At 32.9% G+C, this 26263-nt stretch overlaps 2 protein-coding genes across 3 annotated transcripts in view; one reads left to right on the forward strand and one right to left on the reverse strand.

Moving 5' to 3' along the window:
- Positions 1 to 26263, reverse strand: part of LOC111503564 (calpain-7) — a 45247-nt gene that overhangs the window by 5165 nt on the left and 13819 nt on the right. The window contains exons 2-7 of one of the 2 annotated variants that reach the window (XM_074180066.1): positions 24905 to 25638; positions 21432 to 21662; positions 18237 to 18478; positions 17974 to 18179; positions 17713 to 17921; positions 1183 to 1415 (exon numbers count right to left, since the gene is read on the reverse strand). In XM_074180066.1, the coding sequence (XP_074036167.1) occupies positions 1183 to 1415; positions 17713 to 17921; positions 17974 to 18179; positions 18237 to 18478; positions 21432 to 21662; positions 24905 to 25638 (1855 nt within the window). The remainder of the gene's footprint in view (positions 1 to 1182; positions 1416 to 17712; positions 17922 to 17973; positions 18180 to 18236; positions 18479 to 21431; positions 21663 to 24904; positions 25639 to 26263) is intronic. The other variant, XM_074180067.1, reaches the window with a different exon arrangement.
- Positions 11706 to 12615, forward strand: LOC141484579 (uncharacterized). The gene is made up of 2 exons (XM_074179544.1): positions 11706 to 12002; positions 12187 to 12615. Exons 1-2 carry the CDS (start codon positions 11862 to 11864, stop codon positions 12613 to 12615), a joined length of 570 nt encoding a protein of 189 aa, XP_074035645.1. The 5' UTR covers positions 11706 to 11861.

Below are 26263 nucleotides of genomic sequence, written 5' to 3' on the forward strand. Positions count from 1 at the left end.
AATGTGTACATTCACAAAATATCAATATTGACACATAATGAAAGGAATAACCTACAGACTCCTAGATCCAGATATCAGTATTCTATAAAACCGATATAGACTATTGACAGATAGAAATCTGTCAATGAACCTCTTTGTACAGGAATCAAAATTTATAATCATCCACCACATGAAATGAAACGAATTTTATTGAATAATCAAATAAGATCTGCAAAAATTATTGCACCATCATCCGTTATATAATATTGAAAAAATTTTTGTAGTAAATTTTAATTTGGATTTCCCCTCTTTTTTCATAATGCATCTTAGACCCCAGTCGACTTTTTTCTCTTTCTGCAAGCCTCGAACGATTGATATCTATACAAATAATATAACTAATATTATCATATTATTAGAGCAATGATGTATCGAATTGAAAATTAAATCTAATCTAATCAAGACTCCTCTCAATGGCCGCAGAAAATAACGCCGGCCGCTACTGGTAGCCATAAACCAATGGTGACGTGGCGAAGAGCGCGCGCAATTTGACCGACATTTCGCAGCTGTTCCTACCGAATCGATGGAATTTTCGGCGAATATTCCACTGACTTCGATATAATTTCGGATAATTTTTTACTTCCTTCGATTTTCAAATATAAGCGCCATCCACTCACCCATCGAGACAGTCAAGTGGAAGTTGCAGTGCAGTACATTATTCAAATGTCTCTCACCTTATTAGATCGCGGAGCGATTAGATTAGATTATTATTCAAATGTCATATTATTCAAATATACATTTGAATAATAGTTGAAGTTTTAGTGTTGAGTGTTTGTTGTATTTGAAGTAAAATAAAGTTGAGTTTGATAATTGTTCAGTGTAGTCAATTAATAGTAAACCCACGGGGGAAAACGTAACAATACTCTCATATGCAACCTAATACTGCTGAAAATTCCGTTCAGATTTGAAATGATCATAATCCACAGCTTGATTCCGAGTCCAATTCTGTAATTTTTTTTCCTGACAGAACACTGAGCTAGATATTCGGAAAGGCAGTTCAAAAATGATAGAAATATCATGGAGGTATTAATTACGAGCTTCCAATTCTCTCTTGGGTGTCTTTAAACTAATGATAATGATATTTAGCCCCTGAAGGGCAGTCACAAAACCCTTTTTTAAACAATTCTATCTAATCTGAACACTTACCTGTATGAGCCAGATGATATTGTTTTGAAAGGAGCAGTGATTTGTGGGTCGTTAACGTGGACGAAAATCACTTCAAATCCAATTTGATACTGCTTTGGTCCTTTCAATTCAATGAGCAATTGATTACTGTGCCAAACCGATTCAATTTCAATCCTATATTTTGGGTTATATGGATATGACAAAGGATGATTTGGGCATCCTCCCGCGGTAATTCCTCTCCATTCTCCAATCGCCTAAAAATTATATAAAGGAATTGGCCGATACTTCATGAAAATTCTTGAGGAAGCTATTGCTAACATGTGTTAGAGTTGTGTCCGGTTTGGTAGCTGTAAAGTGGAAATCTCACAATAAAGTGTTATTTAATTCCTAACAAATAATCAACTTTATAACGAAGTTTTTTTTAGGATTCATTAGACGCCTCTGAGTATAAGTGACGACTTTATGTTACTTTGGGTTCCGAAGTCCACAACCTCAACCTACTTGACCTGAGGAAATTAAAAGTGAATTTTGATAAATGTTAATCTGATGCTGTAGAAAAATAAAATTACTTGGGAAAAACCATTTGATATGTTTCCAGCATGGGCAGGTTTTCAGGAAAAGATAGATTGGTCTTCTAATGAGCCTTTTTCCTGAGAATAGTACAGCGAACGTGTCACGAGAGGCAGCACTAGTAGTAGGGACAAACATAAACTATTCACATCTAAAACAATGCTATCTACGTAATATTAATTTATTATTTAAAAATATTAATCGGATAAAATTATTTTGTGCTAGTATAATGCCAACAAAGCATTGCTGTTTTGCGAATTGTACGTCGGATAATCGATACCCGGATGAAAACGTGTTTTTTATACCATTTATAAAACCTCATATTAACGAGGTTAGATGTAAGAAATGGATACATGCTTCGAGGAGAGTGGATTTAACAGTGCAAAAAATAAATAAATAATAATATGTATGCTCTAAACATGAAATGAATAGTAAATTTTTCATAGTTAATTATCATTGATTAGAATGAGATATAACCTCAATCGTTTATTAAATTATATTCATTTATTATATTTATTTAAATTTATTTCATTACTATCTAAGTATATTTGATTCATATTTCACTCATAAATCTGAAATTCATTATTATTTCAAATTTCGTTTATTACAGTTTGAATCTACCGCTACTCTTTTACTAGAGTCTGTATAGTAACCTGTCTATTATTTAACTTTTTTCAGTTACTTTTAAATTACGGCATGCAAGCCAACGTTTTAATGTTACAAGTTACAGCACTGTTATCCTTTACAGTTGCAAATTTTAGTTTTGTCCAGGAACATCTTCTGTTAAAAACATTCTTTTTTAATTGTACTTTACCATATGAGGATTAGGCAGTGTTTGTCCCTACCGAACTACTAGCGCTGCTAGTGAGTGATTTTTCGTACTTCAGGAAAAAGGCTTCTTGAAACCACAAATGTGCGGTTAGCTCTTGTTGGTGATACCGTGCATATGTAATGTTCTTCATTTTTGGTAACCAATTGTTGTCCATCTTTGCAATTGGCTGCACCGCGCTGATGAGGCCAATAGCCAGAAATACGTGTCCACGGTTTGTCTCCATTTATGGAGTGTTCTTTCCACGAATTTCGTTGAGTTCGGGTAACGGACGTGTAATCGAAAGTTCCAAAGATCACTTCAATTTTAATTTCTAGAGGGACTAATTTTGATATGGAAATCATACCCGAAACTTCACACCCCTGCGGTCAGCAACTAACCCCCCTATTTTTTTCAAAGGCATGCGGGGTCGAGTGATACATCATTTGAAAGGACTTTTGTCCCTCTATTACTTCTGTAATTTTTTTCGAAATTGATTCATTCGTTATTGAGAAATTAAATGTTGAAAGTTTGATCAAAGAAAATACAGAAAATTCGCTGTTGTTCATTTTTTTGAGGAAATCAACAAAAGTAATATCAATGGCAACACAATCAGCGGATGAAGTGTTCAAAATAACCTCCATCTAGTTCCATACAATAATACAGTATACTTTCGAAAGCGTTCCTTACATTATTGAAGATGTCCGGAGTCAGAAATCGGCATTCCCGAACAATTCTCTGTAGCAGGCCTTCTAGATTTGTAGAATTTATTTAATTAGTAGTAAACGTTTTGAAATGGACGAAACTGTTAGTTTTTCTACACTGGTAGTTTTTATTGAATCTAGTTGTCGCAGAACAAAAAGTAGATAGTTGGCCACTGTCACTTCTTCACGAATTATTATTCAGTCACCTTTGTTCACTGGTTCCAATATGGTTTATTCTACTGAAGAATATAAATTGTTGCAACCTATTATCGAAATTTTCTTATTGGTCAGTGGGCTATGCTTGAAGACTGTCAGTAAACAAATCTGAAGAAGTTAACTTTAAACGTTCAAGCCAGTCTCGAATATACCTACACAGTAGGCTGAATGGACTGACGCCTATCGAAAACAACTACTCCCCTGGCTAATATCACGAAGGGCGTTGGATTATATTCGACAGGCGTCTTCAGGAATCTTCACAGTCTGCAGGAATCTTCACAGAAAATTTCCTGCATATGCAATTGACAATACAACTGAAAGAGTCGACCTTCAATTTTGGAACTGGCATATTTGCAGACCGGTTTCGGGCTCATTAGCCACTCATCAGTGCAAGATAGTGGCCATCATTGACCTAAAGTCAATGATATTCCATATTTGAAATTCGGAATTTTTTCAGATTATTTCATTCCTCTTGCTAAGTTGGACTACAGAACGCTTTCCGAGAGTAGACTGTATTATTGTATGGAACTAGGTGGAGGTCATTTTGAACAATTTATCCGTTGATTTTGTTTCCACTGATATTATTATTTGTTATTGATTTCCTCATTAAAATGAACGACAGCGAATTTTCTGTTTTTTCTTAAATGAAACGTTCAACATTCAATTTCTCAATAACGAATTAACCAATTTCGAAAAAAAAATCACAAAAGTAATAAAGGGACAAAAGACCTTTCAAATGATGTACCACTCGACCCCCCATGCCATTGAAAAAAATAGAGGGAGTAGTTGCTGACCGCAGGGGGGGATTTCGGGTATGATTTCCATATCATTGATGTAAAGCTTCAAATCCTTTTTGTAGAATTTAATATTATAATATAATAATATATAATATATATATATATATATATATACATAGAAATATATATATATATAGAAATATATATATATATATATATATATATATATATATATATATATATATATATTTGTTGTTTTTCCGTCTGCCGCAGGTACCTACAAAATCGTGGGTTGCACGTGAGAGGCAAGGGCTTGGTATTTTCAGCAGAGCTTGGGCATATCATATGCACCTCTCCGGAGGCATATTATATATAATATTATATGTCATGAAACTTCAGTTTCAAATGGTTCTTGAAAATGGCTTCGAAGTAGAAGCCGAAACGTTAAACAGATGAAAACTACAGACGCGGTTCAACCCAGACTACAGTACACCATATAGAGTCCTTGCATTAGATCATGCTGATGTAAGTAGTATAAATGCTATTTATATTTTGGCTGTAACTTTGAAGAGTGCTGGAATCAACCTTCAAAGTGTTGACCTGAACAATAGTACTACTCATCGTGTGGAGAATAATAACTACTTGAAGTACCAAAAATGAATTCTAGAATTGGAATGAATCAATATTGGCTGTGCACTCAACTCTTAACCAACGGGGTGTTAGTCGCTATATAAAAGCAATGTGTTTTGATGCTGCACCTCCAAACAGTGGTATAGCAAGCGCCAAACGTGATGGCGTGCCCGCCCCCATGCGTACAAACTCATTTTCAATATAACCCCCACTACAGCTTTTGTAAGACATACAAATGCTCTGTGCATAGGCGTATCATTACTTGTCCTCTAAAGCTGTTGGCATATGGCAGTCTGAATAATTTGAGTTGTTTCTGAAAAAATGTCGTCGCCTAACAAAAAACCAGTCATCAAGAGTGTATGATTATATACCATTTTAATGAACTGTACTACTAGCTATAATACTGAATAAAATAGGAAAATAAATTACAAAGAAGTCAAGTTCCATTTGCTACCCTAATTAAAACTAACTATAGATACGACACTGGCCGGCATGGGGCTTATAGTAATCCAATAGGAATTTAGTTGGGAGAGTGTATACCTGCGCGATCGCTCGCCATCATGTTAAGCGCTTGATATATCATTTATATTACAATTCAGAGAGAAAAGAATCTGCGTTAAATAACAATTTTTTTTTAACTTGAGAAAATATTTAGGAAGTAACAATTTTTCTGTTCAAAGAAATTTTTTCTTGCTCCAAAACATTAAATCGTCGTTACAGTTTTTCAGTTAAACTTTTTTTTTATGAAGTTGGTAAAACATAATAAAAGTTAAATTTGTAGTTAGCCTGAATTGGATTTTCAGTTTCTTATTTAAATTTTTTGATAAAATTTCCATCCATCATGGTGCTGGTATTGACTAAAAAAAGCATTGTCAAAAACTCATTTGGTTGCCATGCCGGCATCATGTGTTTGAAAGTATTTTTGAAGTTCATTGGTCCAAACAAATGGGTCCGAATGTGCCAATCTTCAACAGATTCGAAAGTTTGTGGAATAAGATTGGTAAATTAAAATATAAAGCGGGTACAGACGATACTGCTATTGCTAATGGTTTGTCTAGTGTCCGACCGAAAGTTCGGTTTCGTTCGAGTTTCGGCAAAAAAACGGGTTTAGGTTTAGTTTCGGTGGCAAACCTTCCGAAACTCCGAAACCGCATTTGGAAGTTCCCGCGCTGTGATCGATCATGTTCGGCGCGTTGAATTAAATACAAGCGACGAAGACATTTTGCCGCTTCCACGTGCCTAATCATGTCGTGACTATTGTGATATTAGGTAACAACTAATATGTAAAAATGTCGAAGAGTGCATAACGTTGTGATTTAAAGATAAAATAATAACGTTTTCTTTATTTTTCCCTCAAAACATAATCCTTGAAAGGAAGTTTCGGTTTCGATTTTGGCCGAAACTGAGACCGTTGCCGAAATTCGTTTTCAGTTTTGGTCGTAAAAACTGGTTTCGGTCAGACACTAGGTTTGTCAGATAAAATTGCGGAGATATGAGCTTTCATAGAAAATTATATGCAGGTAAAGTTTACGTTTAGTAGAATATCTGAACAAATTCTTTGAAAAGTTTTTATGCAAAGAAAACCCTCGATATTTCTTCAATAAATGTATAGTTCTAAATTATTTTTGCAGGAATTTCATGCAAGTGATTACTGAGCATTTTTGGAACTGTCGTCCATATTTCTGGGAATTATTCCCAGAAAATTATTTTTCTTTCAAATGCCCAGGGGCTATGGGTCATGTTTGTTGGATTTCAAAGGCAATTTACGGCCGATTTCATAATCAGCATCTAAAGTCCACTTTACCGAAAGGAGACTTTAAACTAAAGACCCCTTCAAAGTATCTGTTTCCGTCATTTGGTTTCATAATTAATGAATAATACTAGAGTTTTTTCCCAACACCAAATCGTTATTTTTAACACCTCGATACGTCTTTCGATCACCAAGTGATCATCTTCAAGAGGAAGATAAAACTGGAAACTTCGCGAAACTGAAGCTATTTATACTATACAGATATATCATACAGGTAAACCATACAGGTATATCAACCATACAGGTACACCACCCTAAATTAATTTTACAATAAGCCTTATCTATTATTTTACAATATGTCCTTATGTAATGTTTAAATGTTATAGCTATACAGGCTGATTCACGGTGGATGGCACATTAGACGTTTCTGGTGAACCAGACAACGGATCACTTTGAAAATTTAATGGAGGGCATATTCGGACATTCTCTAGCCAACTAAAATATTTTCGATAATGCGGTGTTGCCGCTTCTATTAGAAAGCAGTAGCAACTTTGATTTTTCAAATGGAACACTCTGTATATAATATTATTTTTGGAATCTCCAACAATTGCCCGACAACTTTTCTTGATATTTCCCTATACCTATCTGTTGCCGTTTTCGAAATAAAAATTAATTTCAATTTTTTTCTTCGAAAATCATGACTTCTAAAAATGCCGATATCTTTTAGTTAAGAAGTACTATGATATCGAAATTTGGTTTGGAGTTAGGTGATACTTGGACACTTCCCACACGTCAGCCTAATCTCCGTTACTTCAATACAGGGTGGTAAAAAAATACAGTTTTTTCGTTTGCTTGAAAAAGTTGCTGAAATTTGATTATTTTAAATGGAACACCCTGTATATTATTGAAAATTCGGAAAGCTGCTGAAATTTGCTTTCTTTCTATGTATATCATACCTATACCTAACTAGTCAAGTTTCGGACTTATGAACATTTATTTGTGAAAATGTCCCTTCAGAATGGTATTTCCATTAGGTATTTGGTAAGCAGGCCATGATTACTATTTGACAGTAGCGTTGTGACATTCTCCTAATAATATCGACATTTTCGTCACTTCAGAAGTTGCAAATACCTTCAAAACGATGGAACAAAACTATTCAAACGAAGTTCTTATGAATTTGTTTATTATTTTTGGACAGTGTGACAAAATTATCAGCAGAACATATAGAAAGTTCAATGAAATGTATCCGAATCTACCGTCAATGAACCTCAAGAAATTTATACGAATTCAGAACAATTTCAATGCATTTGGATCAACTTTAAAAGCACCAAGAAACTTGCCTCGACCCGTAACTTTCGAAGACAACCAGATTAATGGCTTAGCATATTTTCACGCATTTCCCGAGTCATCGATAAGAAGTGCTGAAGAAAATTTGGGTATAAAATATTCATCGGTTCAAAGAATCTTGCGAAGACATAAAATGCATGATTATAAATTCACCAAAATTCAAGCAATGAAGCCTCAAGATCCTCAACAGAGAGTAGAATTTTGTGAAATATTGTTGACACGCATTCAAGAAGATCTACTTTTTTTAAATAAAATTATTTGGACTGATGAATCGAAATTTTCGAGAGAAGGGATTTTCAATAGAAAAAATCGTCATTATTGGTCCAGTGAAAATCCTTACGTCACAAAAGAAGCCGGATTTCAAGAAAAATTTAGTTTTAATGTCTTCTGCATGTTGATGGACAACAAATTGAGATACGTGATATACGAGGAGTCATTAACATCCAGAAAGCTACCTGAATATTTTGGAGGATACTGTAGACAGTTTCGTGGATAATCTGCCACTCGAAGATTATCGAAACTGTTGGTATCAACTAGACGGAGCTCCTGCACATTGCACAAGAGAAGTGAGCGCAGAACTGGATAGACTATTTGACGCGCTTGGGACCATGGAATTGGCCAGCGAGATCACCCGATCTTAATCCATTAGATTTTCATTTGTGGGGAACGTTTAAAGAAAAAGTTTACAAAATACCCGTGCGTTCGAAAGATGAATTGTTAGAAAGGATTGTCCAAACATTTGAAGATTTGGATCCCAATGAAATCAGATCTGCCACCACGAAAGCAGTCAACACCCGCATTTTAAAGTGCTTGGAAGTGAACGGCCAGCGATTCGAACATATTTTGAAATATTCCACATGATTGTTTTACTTTTTTATAATTATTCATATCAATATTTCCAATTTCAAGTTTCTTGGTGCTTTTTTAAAGTTTATCCAAACATATTGAAATTGTTCTGAATTCGTATAAATTTCTTGAGGTTCATTGGCGGTAGATTCGGATACATTTCATTGAACTTTCTACATGTTCTGCTGATAATTTTGTCACACTGTCCAAAAATAATAAACAAATTCATAAGAACCTCGTTTGAATAGTTTTGTTCCATTGTTTTGAAGGTATTTGCAACTTCTGAAGTGACGAAAATGTCGATATTATTAGGAGAATGTCACAACGCTACTGTCAAATAGTAATCATGGCCTGCTTACCAAATACCGAATGGAAATACCATTCTGAAGGGACATTTTCACAAATAAATGTTCATAAGTCCGAAACTTGACTAGTTAGGTATAGGTATGATATACATAGAAAGAAAGCAAATTTCAGCAGCTTTCCGAATTTTCAATAATATACAGGGTGTTCCATTCAAAATAATCAAATTTCAGCAACTTTTTCAAGCAAACGAAAAAACTGTATTTTTTTACCACCCTGTATTGAAGTAACGGAGATTAGGCTGACGTGTGGGAAGTGTCCAAGTATTACCTAACTCCAAACCAAATTTCGATATCATAGTACTTCTTAACTAAAAGATATCGGCATTTTTAGAAGTCATGATTTTCGAAGAAAAAAATTGAAATTAATTTTTATTTCGAAAACGGTAACAGATAGGTATAGGGAAATATCAAGAAAAGTTGTCGGGCAATTGTTGGAGATTCCAAAAATAATATTATATACAGAGTGTTCCATTTGAAAAATCAAAGTTGCTACTGCTTTCTAATAGAAGCGGCAACACCGCATTGTCGAAAATATTTTAGTTGGCTAGAGAATGTCCGAATATGCCCTTCATTAAATTTTCAAAGTGATCCGTTGTTTGGTTCACCAGAAACGTCTAATGTGCCATCCACCGTGAATCAGCCTGTATATAAAACAATTTTCAGCTATATAAAAATTTATTTCACAATATTGCCTATCTAAATATATTTACAATGTGTCCTAATGTAGTAATCAGTAAACCCAACAATATTATTTTAACAAGCTATATAGTATGCTATTTGGTATTGGTCCCTCATCGTTATTCATAATATTATTATGTTTACTTATTTCTACACTCTCATAGGCATCTAGTTGCCTGTTGTTAACTTGTCTAACTAATCTTAATGAACTGAAGTCTATGGAATGGTTTTGTTGCAAAATATGATGGGCGACTGCTGATTTTTCAGGTCTTCCCAATTTTAAGTGTGCTATGTGTTCCTTATATCTCACTTTAATAGATCTTTTTGTCTGTCCATAATAATTTGCATCGCAGTCCTTACATTCAATTTCGTGAATTCCAGACTTTTTCGAATTCTCGACTTTGTCTTTTGGACTTCCCAAAAGGCTCTGTAGTGTATGACTTGTTTTAAATACCACCTTCATACCTAGTTCCTTGAAAATCTTTCCCAAGTTCTTCGTATATTGATGGTATGGAACCGAGATGTATTTATCTTGATTTTTATCCTTTCTGAAAGTCGAGATTTCGTTCATTCTTAAGCTAAACTTCTTCTTCCTTATTATGTCATCTACAATACCCCTCGAGAAACCGTTAGTGGCTGCTATTTCCTGTATTGTACGTTTTTCTTTGTGAACCTATCATGTGTTAGAGGGAAAGTCAAAAGACGATGCACCAAAAAATTCAACCCAGCCCGTTTGTGCTGTCCACAGTGATGTGAACTATCATGAATATACCTGTACGGGCTTGTTTCTTTTCTACATATATCGTATAACCCTCCATATTGGCTCCTCATTACCAAAACGTCAAGAAATGGTAGTTGTCCCTTATTTTCTAACTCAAACGTGAATTTTTTTGATGAACATCTATTATTTAAAAAGGAAACAAAGTCCTCAATATTTTATTTTTTGGTATCGAATATCGCGAAAATATTATCCAGATAGCTTAGCCAAATCCTAGTAAAATACTTTGACTTTTCTTTGGTTTCCATTTTGAATCTGCTCATGAACAGGTCTGCCAGGTAGGGGGACAAGGGATTTCCCATGGCCGTTCCTTCCTGTTGGTTCATAAAAGCAACCTTCTACCTGGAACCGATTTTGTTTCATACACAAATTAGTAAGAGAAACGAATTCATCGATTTCGTTATTATTGAAATTATTTTTCTCTAGTAATTCCCTGAGCTATTGCAAGGTCTGTGGAATTGGGACGCTAGGAAATAAGGAACTAACATCAAAAGAAACCATATTTTGCAACAAAACCATTCCATAGACTTACTTCAGTTCATTAAGATTAGTTAGACAAGTTAACAACAACAGGCAACTAGATGCCTATGAGAGTGTGGAAATAAGTAAACATAATAGTATTATGAATAACGATGACGGACCAATACCAAATAGCATACTATATACTATATAGCTTGTTAAAATAATATTGTTGGGTTTACTGATTACTACATAAGGACACATTGTAAATATATTTGGATAGGCAATATTGTGAAATTAATTTTTATATAGCTGAAAATTGTTTTATATATAGCTAGGTATAACATTTAAACATTACATAAGGATATATTGTAAAATAATAGATAAGGCTAATTGTAAAATTAATTTAGGGTGGTATACCTGTATGATATAATCTGTATAGCATAAATAGCTTTAGTTTCGCGAAGTTTCCAGTTTTATCTTCTTCTTGAAAATGATCACTTGGGGATTGAAACACGTGTCGAGGTGTTAAAAATAACGCTTTGGTGTTGGGAAAAAACTCCAGTAATATTCATTACTACACCAAAGGTTCCAAACAGTACATCATAAGTTCATAATTAATCATCAAAGTGCTCTTTCCATAAAGTATCTTTTAAGTAATTTTTAAGATGTTGGTTAACCTGGAATTCATGGATTTTGACACGATTTGTCATATTTGGCGAGTATTTCCGTTCCGTGTTTGAATGAATAAGGTTAAGAGTTGTGGTGTTTGGTATTTTTGTTATTTGTGAGGACGATTTATTTGGACAGAAATGAAAATGTTGAAAAATAATAAGAAAGTTCGCTCGTCAAATTTTTCTCGAGAGGAAGAAATGAATTTAATACAAGAAATTGAAAAATTCAAGCATATTTTAGAATGCAAAATTACTAATAAAGTAACTAATGCAGAAAAGGTATGTATTACAACTACAACCAATTTTTTGTGTGTATTTTATTTATTGTAGAATACACGCTTATATAATCATAACCCTAATTTTACTTCATCAAGAGTGAAGGGTGTGAACTTGTAATAATAAATTAAAACTATATATATTTATGTAGTTAGATACCTCAATATAAATTTAAATATGGTTTTAGGAAGAGGCTTGGCGCAAAGTACTTTCCAGCTTTAACTCTAGAAATCTACAAGTAAGAAGTATATCTCAGATTAAATCAAAATTTGATAATCTAAAAACAAAAGCCAAAAAGGAAATGGCAAAACAAAAATCATACATGAGGGGAACAGGGGGTGGTCCCGCAATAAAAATTGAATTAGATCATGTTACAGAAGCAACCCTAAATGTAATAAATATGAAAACGGTGGTGGGTTTAAATAACAGCTTGGATAGCGATTTCATAAATGTAAAAGTAGAATATTATAAAAAGAAGAAGGAGCTTCTTGAAAAAAGAGTAGAAGCAGAGGAGAAGGAGAGATCAAGGAGAAGGGAGAGAGAAGAAGAAGAACATTTAAAAAAAATGATTTTATTGGATTTGGAAATAAAATTAAAAGAAAAACAATTGAAATAATTAAATGTTTCATAAAACTGTGACTTTTTTAATTATTATTAGTATTTACAATCTAGCAAAATGTTCATTAATTATCAAATTCCTTGTTTTCTGCAATATTTGGATTATTTTCCATGGAGGGTAATACATCCTCATTGTTTTCCTCTATTTCATCCTCTTCAGTAAAGTTATCATTCATATCAATGGCAATGTTATGATGAACTGCAGTTGCGACTATTTCAGCCATTGTGATTTCTAGTTTTAATCTCATACCAAATCTCAAAACGGGAAATCATCTTTTCCATAAACCGTATTGACGTTCTACTACATTTCGAGTCCTTATTACAGATTCATTGTATAAATTTTCAGCAGGTGTCCTAGTTTGTTGTTAATTAGTCATATGGCTATAGAGAATATCCACTGTCACCAAGTAGCATATACTGACCAAATACACCATTCAAATTTTTGCTTTAAACTGTTAGTATTAAAAATTGTTTGGTCGTGCACCGATCCTAGCCATCTCACAACAATATCTCTTATTTTGAATTTAGCATCACTTACTGTCTAAACATTTAATGCAAAATAAGATTTTCTACATCTGAATATTTCTGCATCATGTCCACCAGGAGAATCAATTTTAACTATCATTTGCTCCAATGGTTTTGGTAAATGAAGCTATTTCATAAAATTTTTCAACTGCTTCTTCCATTTCTCGATTATTTTCATACATGCGAATGTGTTGTCACGCTAGTGAGACAATAGCAATAGACACCTTTTTGATAATCCTGCTAGCTGAACTTCAAGAAACTCCCATAAAATCTGATACTATTATTTGCACATTTCCTGATGCGTAGAATCTTAAGTCAACAATAATTGTTGTAATGGTGTAATACACCCACCTCATTATTACGCCTTGGTCAAAGAAGAAACGGACTGGTTTAAGTTTGACGATAGTCGTGTCACGAACTGTTCTGGCGATGCATTGAATTTATTGGAGCCTCTGGAGACACCCTACATTTTGTTTTATGAGAGAGAGGACATTGTTGGATCAAGATCTTCAGATGATGTGGTGCTGCAGGTTTTTCCAGGTTTTCTTGCAGCTGAAAAAGCAAATGCGCCACTGAAATCAATGAAGTCGCCCCGGAGCGCCAATTAATTTTTATTGTTGTATTTATTTTATTTTTAATGTCATAAATTATAAACCTCTAAAAATTAAATAAAAGTTTTTGATAATTCTATTATTGATAAAAATTTTACAACTTACTTATTAGTAGGTAATTCAATTTGCTCTTTTATTTCACCTAGTAGATGCAAAGCAGTTTGTTTTTTCAAGTGAAAACGTTGGTAAAAGGCAAGATCATCATATACTATACACTTTTGGTCTTCATATTATTATGATCAACGGCTAAACCATTGATTCCGTGGTCTATATCGACCCCTAGGGGTCTATGACAACCTGCAAGGTGTCTACGTCAGCGAAAAAAAAATTTGGGGTCCATGAAATGAAAATGGGGGTCTACGATAGTGGATCTCAACACGTATAGTACCTATTTACTTACATCAATACTATCTTATAATATCAAAACATATACATTATTTATAAAAGTACCTATGAAGTAAAAAATTTATTATATATGTTTATAAAATTGTGTAAGTTGTAGGATGTTGGTATTCGCTTTGTGGTCGCAATACATTTTGAACTTGTATAAACCTGAGAGTCGCAGTCTCAGAGCTTCGCTACCTTGCACTGACTCGTTCAATTCGTCACTCTATAAATACGAATGTGGGACAAATACGTTTATTCGTTTCCTGAATCTTGAAAAGGAAAGTGCTAAGAAAATATTTAAAAAAATATAAACAGATAGTATATCACACAAATTATAGTGAGTCAGTGTTATTTTGTTTGAGAGTGCTGGAGAAAAGTAAGTACATTATTTTTTATTAAATTTTAGTTTTGTACTCGTAGTTAGCAAAGATAGATAAATTACGCCAATCATGACTTTAGTTATTAGTAGTTTAATATTCAATCATGCAAAATTACACGACTACTCCTCAATAGTTTCTTTTTGAAAGTTTTAGCAATCGGTATTATAATTACAGTGCAATCTCCGTAATTCGAGAAAATTGTTGCAAGAAGATGTTCGAATTATGGAATGTTTTCGGAAAAATCAAAAAATATTTTTAATATACAGCTGCTGGATTTTCTGTCTTATTTAAATAATTTAATTTTGCCCACAGATGACTGATGCCATGTCCGAATCTAAAAAGAAATGTAGACAGTACAGTGTTGATTATTCGAAATTTGGCTTCATTCCATCATTGCCGGACAAACAATCGCCTTTGTGCCTTTTATGCAACAAAGTTTTGGGCAATGACGCTATGAAACCATCTAAACTGCAAGATCATCTGAGAAGATGCCACCCTGATAAAACAGAGAAAGATTTGAAATACTTTCAAACACTCAAAGATAAATTTCAGAAGAGACCTACACTGGACAGAATGTTCGCTTCGACGTCACAAAGAAATGATGATGGTTTGCGGGCGTCTTACAATATCTCGTTACTTATAGCAAAATCCGGAAAACCGCATACTATCGGAGAGAAGTTAATTTTGCCAGCCGTTGAAGAGGTTTTAAAAATTGTTTTACACAAACCTGCATCTGATATCATTAAAAGAATTCCCTTAAGCAGCAATACTGTTGAAAGACGTATTGATGAAATGAGTTCTGATATTGAAAGCTTCTTATGTAATTATTTGCAAACGACCCATTTCTCTATACAACTGGACTAGTCAACTTTACCTGATAATGCAGCATTATTATGTTCGTTTTATTATGAATCAAGAAATCTACGAAGAACTGCTCTTCGCAAGAACTTTGATAACCGACACTAAAGGTGAATCAATATTTCATGTTTTGAAGGATTACTTCATTGAAAAAGTAATTCCTTTATCAAATATAATATCAGTAGCTACAGATGGAGCACCTGCCATGGTTGGACGTTATCGTGGATTTATAAGCTATTTAAAACAAAATGTGTCAGGGGTGTTAGCAATACATTGTGTCATCCATCGACAACATTTAGTTGCTAAAAATTTGAGTGTTTGATTGCATGAATCACTTCATTTAGTCATTGATGCAGTAAACCGAATCCGAAGCAACGCGTTGAATACGCGGTTATTTGCGCAGTTGTGTGAAGAAAATGAGGAACACTTTCATCAATTACTCCTTCACACTGAAGTACGCTGGCTGTCGAAAGGCTTATGTTTGACAAGATTTTTTGCACTTATAGAGACTATTTTAGAATTTCTAGATACTAAAGATACAATTTTAAAAGAAAATTTAATGAAGAGGAAAACAGACATCGCCTATTCAACAGATTTGTTTACAAAATTTAATATGGTTAATTTGCAGTTACAAGGCGACAGTTTAAATTTGATTAAAACAAAGTCCATCTTATCAGCGTTTCTTGCCAGAGTTGAACTAATGAAGCAAAATATTGGACGAGACGAATTTTCTCAGTTCCCCAATTTGTCACAGACAAGCTGCCAGGAAGACGACGTTTCAACTTACGTTCAACATTTAAATGCCCTCTATTCAGATTTTGGAATTAGGTTTGAGGATATTTTGACTATGGTAATACCACCGTGGATAATTAATCCATATGGTGACATAGAAGAAACGAATGTCATAATACAAAAGGAACTGACTGAACTAAGTACAAACGAAGAACTTAACGTTCAGTTTAAAAACGGATATCAGCAATTCTGGCTGCAAACGTATTATGGAATATAGCGAGGAAATTTTTAATTTCCTTTCCATCTTCATACCTAGTGGAAAGGGGGTTCAGCGCTGTTACCAATCTTCTAACGAAAAAAAGAAACAGACTGGACATCATTAGCCGAGGAGATTTAAGATTAACCCTTACAAAATTAACGCCAAATATTGATAATTTATTATTATTATTAGGTTCATCCTTCTCACTAAAAATATTGACTTATTGCTTATGTTATTTTATTTAAAGTTTATTTTATGTTTATTAAATGTTACGTATATTTTACATTACAGATACAACATTTTATTTTGAGTAGTTTTAATTTAAATTCAATTAATAAATGTATGAATTAATATGTGTTTTTACTTTAAGTTTTTAACACTAAACTTCACTACAGTTAGAAATTTACAGGAAATCAATATCAGGTAAGTAGGGGGTCTACCCAACACGGAAAAACATGGCAAGGGGTCTACGATACAAAAAAGTTTGGGAAACTCTGGGCTAAACGAACACAAAATTAGCAAACGTAGCGAGTAGCACAATAAATCAAAATTATAAAAATTGAGGTTACGTTGTAGTTAAATGACACTTTAACGAGTTAAAGTAGAGAAATCGACACTTTAAGCTTGAAGGACGTTTTTGGCTTAGAGAATACTTTAACTTGGTTATGAAATCAAAAATATTTATTAAAGTATCCTTTAAAGTTGAAGTAACCTTTATGTTTCTTTATGAAATCGGCCGTTTTATTGCCTAAAAGTCTGAAAAGTAACCGACAATGTATATAACCACATAGTTCTCTATGCGGTTAGGTACAAAGCAGTTATTCGATTAATATCAGAAGCTACAAATTAAAAAATTATAAACCACCTGTGGTACTTGATTGAAAAATTTGATGTTATTGCTTCATTTAACGATAATGTAAAAATGGAAGTTACATAAAAAATTTCAATAATATAAACAGTATGCAAAAGCCAGAAAATTTGAAATTGAAACAGAAGACTTTGAAGAACTCTTAAAAAAAGATATGTGTGGCTTTCGATATATTTTTTGTAGTAATTTCCCAAGCTGAAATCAAATATTGAAGTATAGGGTATAACATAAGTCGGGTTATTCTAACGATTCTGGTTGGAAACAAAAAAAAAGTTACTTATGAACTACTGACTATTAAATTATTTCATTATATTTCGCAAGTGAATATTGCATTGTAATTCAGTTTCATGTTTAAAAAATTAGGTCTTAACTAATTGCGAAATTAATTTAATTTGAAGTATTTTGCAAAATTTGTACCAAACAAACAGGCAGACAAGAAAACCAGTTCATAAAAATGTGACGAAATAAACCATACCTTCATTTCAAATTTGTAAGGATCCTCAATTTTTCTTAAATCAAATGGACATGTTGAATATGCTCTCAGTGTATAATAAATTGTAGTGGTCTTTTCGTACTGTGAAACAACGATGGTATATGATCTTTCAGATTTTGGGCCAAGAATTATTTTACACAGGTAATGGGGACTATTAATTTTCACCCCATCAATATAAGGAGGGGGATCATCTAGAAGAAATTTTCTTAATTTGCTTATTTGTATGTATTCATCATAACTTACAGGGATAGTAAACTTTCTTTCCATTCTTATATACAAATAATGTTATATATTCCTTATTTTCTCTGAAATCTTCAATATCAACAATATGCCTGGTCAAAAGTAACCAAACTGCCCCAGGTGCATTTCCACTAACAAATAATGAATACTGTGGGTTGGAACCTACCGAATAAAGATCTTTAGCAGGACCAGTGCCAGCATTCCATGACCTGAAATATCGCGAAATTAATTGCTGTAAATTAAAATTTGTTTATTTTTTGACTTACTGATGTAAGCAATAAGTGAAATTAAACAGCTCAGGGTTCCAATTCATATAAAAAACCTCAAAAAATTTGCAAACTGATTCATAATCTATCCAAAATACACCATTATCAAAGTGGGCTGCACTGTTGGGATCATAGTTCAAAATACTCTGTAATTCAGGAGTCCAATTTTTCGCATCTAGTTCTGAAAAGTTGCCTCTCCACCTCATATGGGACCATGGATTCTTCAATTTCAGTAAGCGTACCTAAACAGTTAATAGTTCATCAATATATATCATTTCACAAGTTTGACTAAGGGTGGCATATAACAATTGCAAAAATAAACAAATGAACACTTATAATGTAATATACAATGTATCCACAACAAGCACTTTTTTCAACTCCTGAAAACGCCAACTTGGTGAAACGCGCGTCTGGGTGAGTACTGCAGTTCTGGTGATTGGGAAAAGTGTTTCTTTTGGATTTATTATATGCCATAGGTACCAGTGTCACCTTTTGTTAGCATATAATGTGTCCAAGATAAGGAGGGCTAGCATGGGAAAAACGGAAACTGTAAGAGATACAAAATCTGTAAAATTAAGAGAAAGTTGTCTATTTTAGCTTATCAAATGACGTTTTGAAATTTACTAATTAAACGATTATGGTGATACATCAGTGAAGTTTTCGCCAAAAAGACTCGCTTACATTGGTTGATTCTTTTTATGGTCCATTCAAGAAATGAAATTGGTAATGGTTTCTCAGAGACAAAACGTCGAATTGAAAATTTGTAAACCACTTTTGACATTTCAAAAAAATGTTCTTTATTTTTTAATATCTTCTTGATATCTCCAAAGTAATAAACTTTTTTCGAATTTCACAGAATTTGTATCCCTTATGGTTTCTGATTTTATCCTTATCTTGGTAGTAGGTATACCTTATCTCGGTAATAAGCAGTTTCGATAAATGTTTCTGTGATGGCAGAAATAATTCATTTATGTTGGCAAGAACTAGTTTGTGATTAAATGAAGAACTTGAATAGATATTTCACTATCACTGGCATCTGAAAATTTAAAGTTTGTATTTACATCTGATGAATACTTTTGGAAGTGACAGCTCAATAAAATCATTTTTGAAAAGAAACATCATTTTAAAAAAGTCAAAAGCTTAGGCAAACTTTCATGTATAGATTGGAATGGGCAAATTTAAAAATTATGACATTGAATATTTTCTCAACAAATGTATGAAATCTCTCGTTACTCCTACCTACAAACATAAAAATTAAAAGTAAATGGAAAAATATTGCAACTCCATTTATGATAAAGAATTGGAAACTTCCAAAAACTGAAAAAAAAAGTTGTCTCTCTTCTATACATATTTTGAAGGCAAATGTTTGACTGTCTCAGTATGTCCGAAGTGCTACCAATAGCAAACACTTCGAGGCTTAACTCAATACACCTCGAACTACATTTTTATGAAATCTTTCATTTGGATAACAGTTTCGGCATGGAATAAGCTTTTCGCCAACGTTTTCCCAAATGAATATAATTTACAGAAGATCAACTCCAATGCAAACCACAACTTTCAGACGTTCATCATTGTCAGAGTTGTCTTGAAATTTTCCTGCAGTGTGTATCTTAAAAAACATTAAATCTGCATTCGAGTCATCGCCCGATCGAGCAGGCGGTGTTTCTTTCGTCACTGACATTGTATCTGAATCATTGTTGGACGTTGGAGTTGGACGATAGCAAGTGAAAATCGAGCGTTCAGCCTGGGGCTTGAACCATCGACTCACATATCGGCCGATTGACTGAGTGAACAAAGCACCCACGTCGAACCGCCCGGTTACCGAACGAGCAACATTTTTCATGGCACTGAGTTAGGAGAAGAAGAAGTATTAACAGTCTATAGAACATAAAAAGCATTTTGATGGAATGTCGTGTGGTGGCGAATCACTTCAGATATTCTTTGGAATGTGGGAAAACATTCATTATTGTATGGCCTTTGGTGGTCATCAGTTCGTACATTAATAAGTAAACAGTCAAAGAAACTCGAATTTAAAAATGTAATTTTTTACAAAACTGCGGAATTTTGAAATTCGAAGAGGATTTCAAGGGCTTTTAAATGACATCTCACTTAACACCCACTGCCATTGAAACTTTTTGGGATATTCTCAAAGGTCCATTTCCATTACAGATGTTTAGTGTACAAGTAGGAATAAAAAGTGACTTATATATAAAACTGTTCAGATGAGATTTTTCTTTGAGTTTATATCTGAAAGCAATAAACATTCCAAAAGAGTTTAAACTGAAATTTTTCACCTTTCTTTGAAAGTTTTCAATTCTTCGTAAATTAATGGAAAATTATAAATCTAAAAATGTTTATTCACAAAAATTAATTTCATTTGGCGCAATACGGCGCAATCAGAGCAAGAGCAAGTGTTTCAAAGACCAGTTATCCAAGAATACTGTACGCTTCGAAATATGTTTATAAAAAAGATTATGATAAGTTCATGAAATAGATTGGAGAGTACAGACGAATGAGTTGTGTTTACTTTCCTACAGAACAAAGCGTCAAAGGGGTGAATAAACAGTTGGGTGGTTTTCACTTACGTATTATATGAAGGTAATGCGGTACCGTATGTGTGAATGTTAGCAGTATTAATTTAGAACATTTTCTCTGATTAGAATTATTATTTGAATTGTACTGTTCATATACGTTTAAGAATATAAGATTTTTGAATATCTGAATAAAGTTTTCGAAATATTTGTCAGTACATCATTAATTCAAAAGTTGACATCTGGTGTTCACGTTTATCAGGTTGATGATGTTGAAATGATAAATTTAAAACATGGGCGTACTTGATAGTTCGATTAAACATGCGGAAGCCTACTTTAAATAAACAAAATAAGGTACTTATTAAAGCTTTTTCATTCTGTATAGAAACTTTTTTCTTGTTTTCATCCAGAGAACCTTATATTATTTTGCAATATCAGCAAAGAAGCTGTATAACTTTTAGATAATAATATGCACGTTCAATAAAAGTAATACAAATGTATTATATAACTGTATTTATTTTGAAAATTTTTCGATTTCCGCATAACAGATCCGAGAATTGTATATGCCTTCATAGTAATACATTGTAGGTGTTCATTGAACTTTAAATTTGTTAATCAAAAACTAAATTAAAATCTATCAATATTTGAAGACAATTTTACTCACTCCTTTGAGTTTTTTAGCGTCTATAACAGCATATGCATGAGTTGGTACCAAGCCGCTTCTTTCAACATCATATTCAACTAGTTCTCCTGTTGCCACAGTTGCTAGTACTTCACCTTGTTCTAAACGAGCTTCTAAAGTATCAAAAAAGGTATACTTATTGAATTCTGGATTTTTGCTTTTTATGGCAAATCTTTCGGGTATCCATCCAGTTAACGCATGTAAATCAATATTCTGCAAAAAAATTAATTTTCATCAATTTTATTTTTGACTATCATTTTTAAAATTTTCACTCTGCTTGATATATCGTTTCAATGTTTTATTTGATTGCTATCAAGGTAGATATATGAAAGCAAAAGCAAGTCACAGTAAATTTTAATAATCTCTGTAAGCTTCATAAAAGGGAGGGTGTTTCAGAGTAGGATACTGGTTTTTGAGGGTGTGAACCCTAAGGTGATTAAAAAAAGTTCGAATGAACTTATGTTCTAAACCTCTCAACTTTTGAGCTATAGGGTGTTGAAGTATAACATATTTGTGGAGCACACGCCCTCTAAGAATCAACAGCCATTTTTTGATCTAAAAGATTTAAGTTTTTAACCGTCTGTACAGGAATATAGACAAGATTTTTGGAAAAATATTATGTACGCCTTAAAATAAAAACTGAAAAAATAATGAATATATGTTTATCAGGTGATTCAATTTTTTACTGATAAATTACAAAAAAATGTAGTCTACATTCCTCTGAGGCCGTCACTGGATAAAACCTTCAAAAATCTGGATAGAAAAATTGCTGTTGATGCTTTAAGGGTTTGTGCTACATTTCATAAACAATCATTTATTCATTTGTTTATTGAGAAAAAAACTGGTGGAAATAACCAATTTCACAAACTACACCTAAACAATTTGATCTCCTCAAACTTTATTGAAAAATATATCACAACATGTTTCGCTAAACATTAGCTTTTTCAAGTTATTAATACATCAAATTATCCTTACATTCATAATTTTATATATTACAGGTAACCATAACTGAGACTACCTGTAAGAAATTACCTGAACCTCTACATCTTGTACCTGCTCAATTGTGATTACCTAAAGCATATTGCCTCACATCTACATCAATAATAATTCTTTCTCGGTTTTTAAGAAAACAAGTTCAATAATGGTGATCTATTCAAATCTAGTTGGTCATTCATTAGAATGTTTGAATTTTTAAGTTTATTGATTTCCATTGCTTCCAAATGATTCAGTTTCAAACCTTTATTTTCAATGTGCAAAATTTCGAACTCTTCATTAAAGATGTGATTTTCTTCTAGAAGATTATTTGAATATGTTGAATTTGTTTTCTTATTTACATAGCTCTTATGATGTTCCTGGATTCGATTCCTAAATGTCCTGCCAGTTTGACCAATATACACCTGATTTACACCATGGTAAGGCCGCCAACGAAATGATTGAATGTCGGCTCCAAAAACTAACCCAAGTTTTTGTATCATTCAACCACACTGTGATACACCGCTAAACTTTTCTTCTAAATTGATGAATTACTGGTTGCCTGACTAATCAACGAACAAGGAAATTTCATGATTTGTTACATGTTTAATTAATAGTTTTTGTATAGAATGCCTCACAACTGATGCATATTCCAGCCTACTTCGAACAAGAGGAAAAAATTAATATTTTATGACACCTGTATTAATGAACTGGGATGTTGAAAGTTTGCTAAGTAGTTTACTAGATTCCTTGGATATATTGTGAACATGTTGATCACATTTGGAATTACTCAGGAAAAAAAACATTTATTATAGTTTTGTTATTTAGTCTTTGAAAAATTATCAATAAATGAAAATGTTAATTATTCATGATGAATTTGATATTTTTTCACGACGTCAAACCATCAGGAAATCGTCTGAAGTAAGACTCCATTTGTGGAAAAATTATCATTAATTCAACGTTACATAATAAATAATTTTTTGGGAAAAAAAGTATTGTTTTTCTACTTCTCCATCTTGAAACAAAAAATGTGGGAATCTTCCAAGGAAAGGAAGGAAGCAATCAATTTCAAAGAAGTAATACTATACAAAGATATGTAGATCATGCAAAGAAGTATCTTTCCGAAACAATATGTAAAAAAATTCTCGAAACAGCTACTTTCATATAAACCTTGAATTATATGAAAGAAAAATACTTTTATATGAACCCTGAATTATACAAAAAACGTTTTTCTCTATTTAGATTGCATTCCACACATTCATTATGGAATTGAATCAGATATCATTCACAGGATTCCTACACAATATTTAAGTGAAAGAGATAAAATTTCAGTCACATGGAACACTGTCATCCTCACTGGTAGACATCCGCTTGCCTTGTTGGCTCTTCAGTACAAAATATAGATAATATTTAAAGAAAAAACACACAATTCATTCATGAAATTACGACTTTCGTTTAGTTATCAAATTCCAGCTAAAGGAATCTTTTTTAAACTGAAAGGGGTATATTTCTAGGAGAGGTTATTAATTTTTTGGGAAAGAAAGGTTTTGGCAAAGAAAGAAAGCAATTAGTTTTAAAACATGTAAATCATGCATAGAAGTAATTTTCTAACAAACTGGAAGAAAAGCCTTCTCGAAACAGCTACTTTCATATAAACATTGAATTACACGAAAGAAAAATACTTTTGAAACAAATACTTTTATATGAATGCTGAATTATAAAAAAAAACTTCTTTTGCTAAATTAGTTTGTACTCCACGCATTCATTATGGAATCGAATCAGATATCATTCACAGAGTTCCTACACAATATATTAAATGAAAGAGGTAAAATGGAAGAAATGAACAGGTCAGGCGACTTCCATGAAAAGAATGAAAACCCGTATTCCTTCCCTTAGAAACATCCCCTAAAATTTGAATGCACTCCCAATTAAATAAAAAAAATCGTGCTATTGTATGGCTGCCGAGGAATTTAATCCTTACTCGCAGGTACTCAAGAACTTGGAAGAATCGAATGCCTTCATTTTTTTGGGAAAGAAAGGTTTCGACTTTCTACTTCTCCATCTTCATATAAAAAAATGTGGGAACCTTCTAAGGAAAGGAAAGAAGCAATCAAAAAATCAACTCTGTATTATTTGATTCAGCATATCACTACATGTTATTTATATTTTAATTCCCAATCTACATTCCTAATGCACAACTTTTTCTTTTTGATCTAAAAAATAAATGCTATTAGTTATCAACTAATAGCATTTATAAGACTTTATCAAGAAGATATGAACATTTTCGAAGATACATCTTTCTTTTTTTCTGATTGATTCGGCAGTTACTTAATGAAGATCCATAGTAATTTCAAAAACTACACCTCATGATTTGATCTTCACGAAAACATGTGATAGATTTTTCAAATAAAGTTTGTGGAGATCAAATCGTGAGGTGTAGTTTTTCAAATTACATCATATTTGATTGATTATAGAACACTCACACTATTACTTCCTGGAAAATCATATCCGCCCATGACTTTCATGTATGCCTTTTCTAACAAAGAAATCCAGAATTCATTCTTGTTACTGGAATACGAACACAACAATCTTCCTTTTTCGTCAACTGGCAAAGTGTCATCTATTATAATCTTTCTTGGTATACCATTGATATGCAGCTTTATCATATATTTGCCGAAAGGATTGTATAAGGGCCTTTGATCTTTTGATTGTGGATAAATGATAGAAGTTACCAACTTTTTACCGAAACGTTTCTCATAAGAAGCACTAACAGCTAAACTCGCCACAAAAGAACAATCCGATATCACAGTTTGTTTTATAGTTAAATAATTTGGGGCAGGACCATGCACTATGCAAGGGTCTCTGCTTATATCTTCGGGACGTATGAACTGCTTGAAGTCTTTCTTTTGTTTGGGAGATAATTTGATATTTCCATTTTTATCGGAAAATGGTATGGAGTACTGAAACCTCTCTGACAAATCAATACTCATGAAAGGTACATAGTCTATGTTGTTGATTTTGGAGGTATGTAAGAGTACCCTTTTCTCTTCTTCAGTATAATTATCTCCACCCGAAACTTTCAAGTGAGCACTTGTTCCTCTGTGTAGATCTGGTTTCTTTACTGATTCTGAATATGTTGAAGGCTGTTGTTGAACGGTAGAAGTTGTCGGAGTAGAAGAATTAGTTGAAGATGTTGAAGGCTGAGCTCTCAGGATTCCTGAAAAAATTATAGGTTTCAGATTGTGACGGTAATGGATCATAATTCTACCACGCATAAGATCTTATGTATACAATCATGAACTAGATAAATCCGAGAATGCTAAGAATTCTGGTGATATTAATAAGTTTTGTTGGTGTTTGTTTCTTGATGTCTTTCAATGAACTCAAGTCTGTTGCATATAATACTCAATAAGGGATAGATAGATAAGTATTTATTCATCACTAAAGTTTCACGAGATGTATGTAAACCTACATTTATAAAACTTATCGAACTAGTCAGATATACAAACAAAAAATATAAAAAAAATATAAACATAACCCAATATCCAGAGACTGTACATAATTTATAAAAAAATAAGCAATTAAAAAAATAATATTAAGCCAAAGTTCATCCATTGAATTTAAATCTCTTTATTTCACCTATTAATATAACTGTGCGATTAAAGCAATTATAACCTGATAAATATATGAATTCATTCCCAGTCCTAAGAAAATGTCAAATGATTACGACGTATCCATCACACTTTAAGTCAAGGCTTGCTGCTGACCACCAAACAGTACTGCCTTGATAGGATACGAATGCTAGTGGCTGCTAAGAAGTCACTAGTGAGGCGAGAAAGAAA

Source organism: Leptinotarsa decemlineata, unplaced genomic scaffold (assembly GCF_025532065.1).
Source record: "Leptinotarsa decemlineata unplaced genomic scaffold, Ldec_3_MD MMD2_tig00026282_RagTag_RagTag, whole genome shotgun sequence".
NCBI classification, from domain to species: Eukaryota; Metazoa; Arthropoda; class Insecta; order Coleoptera; family Chrysomelidae; genus Leptinotarsa; species Leptinotarsa decemlineata.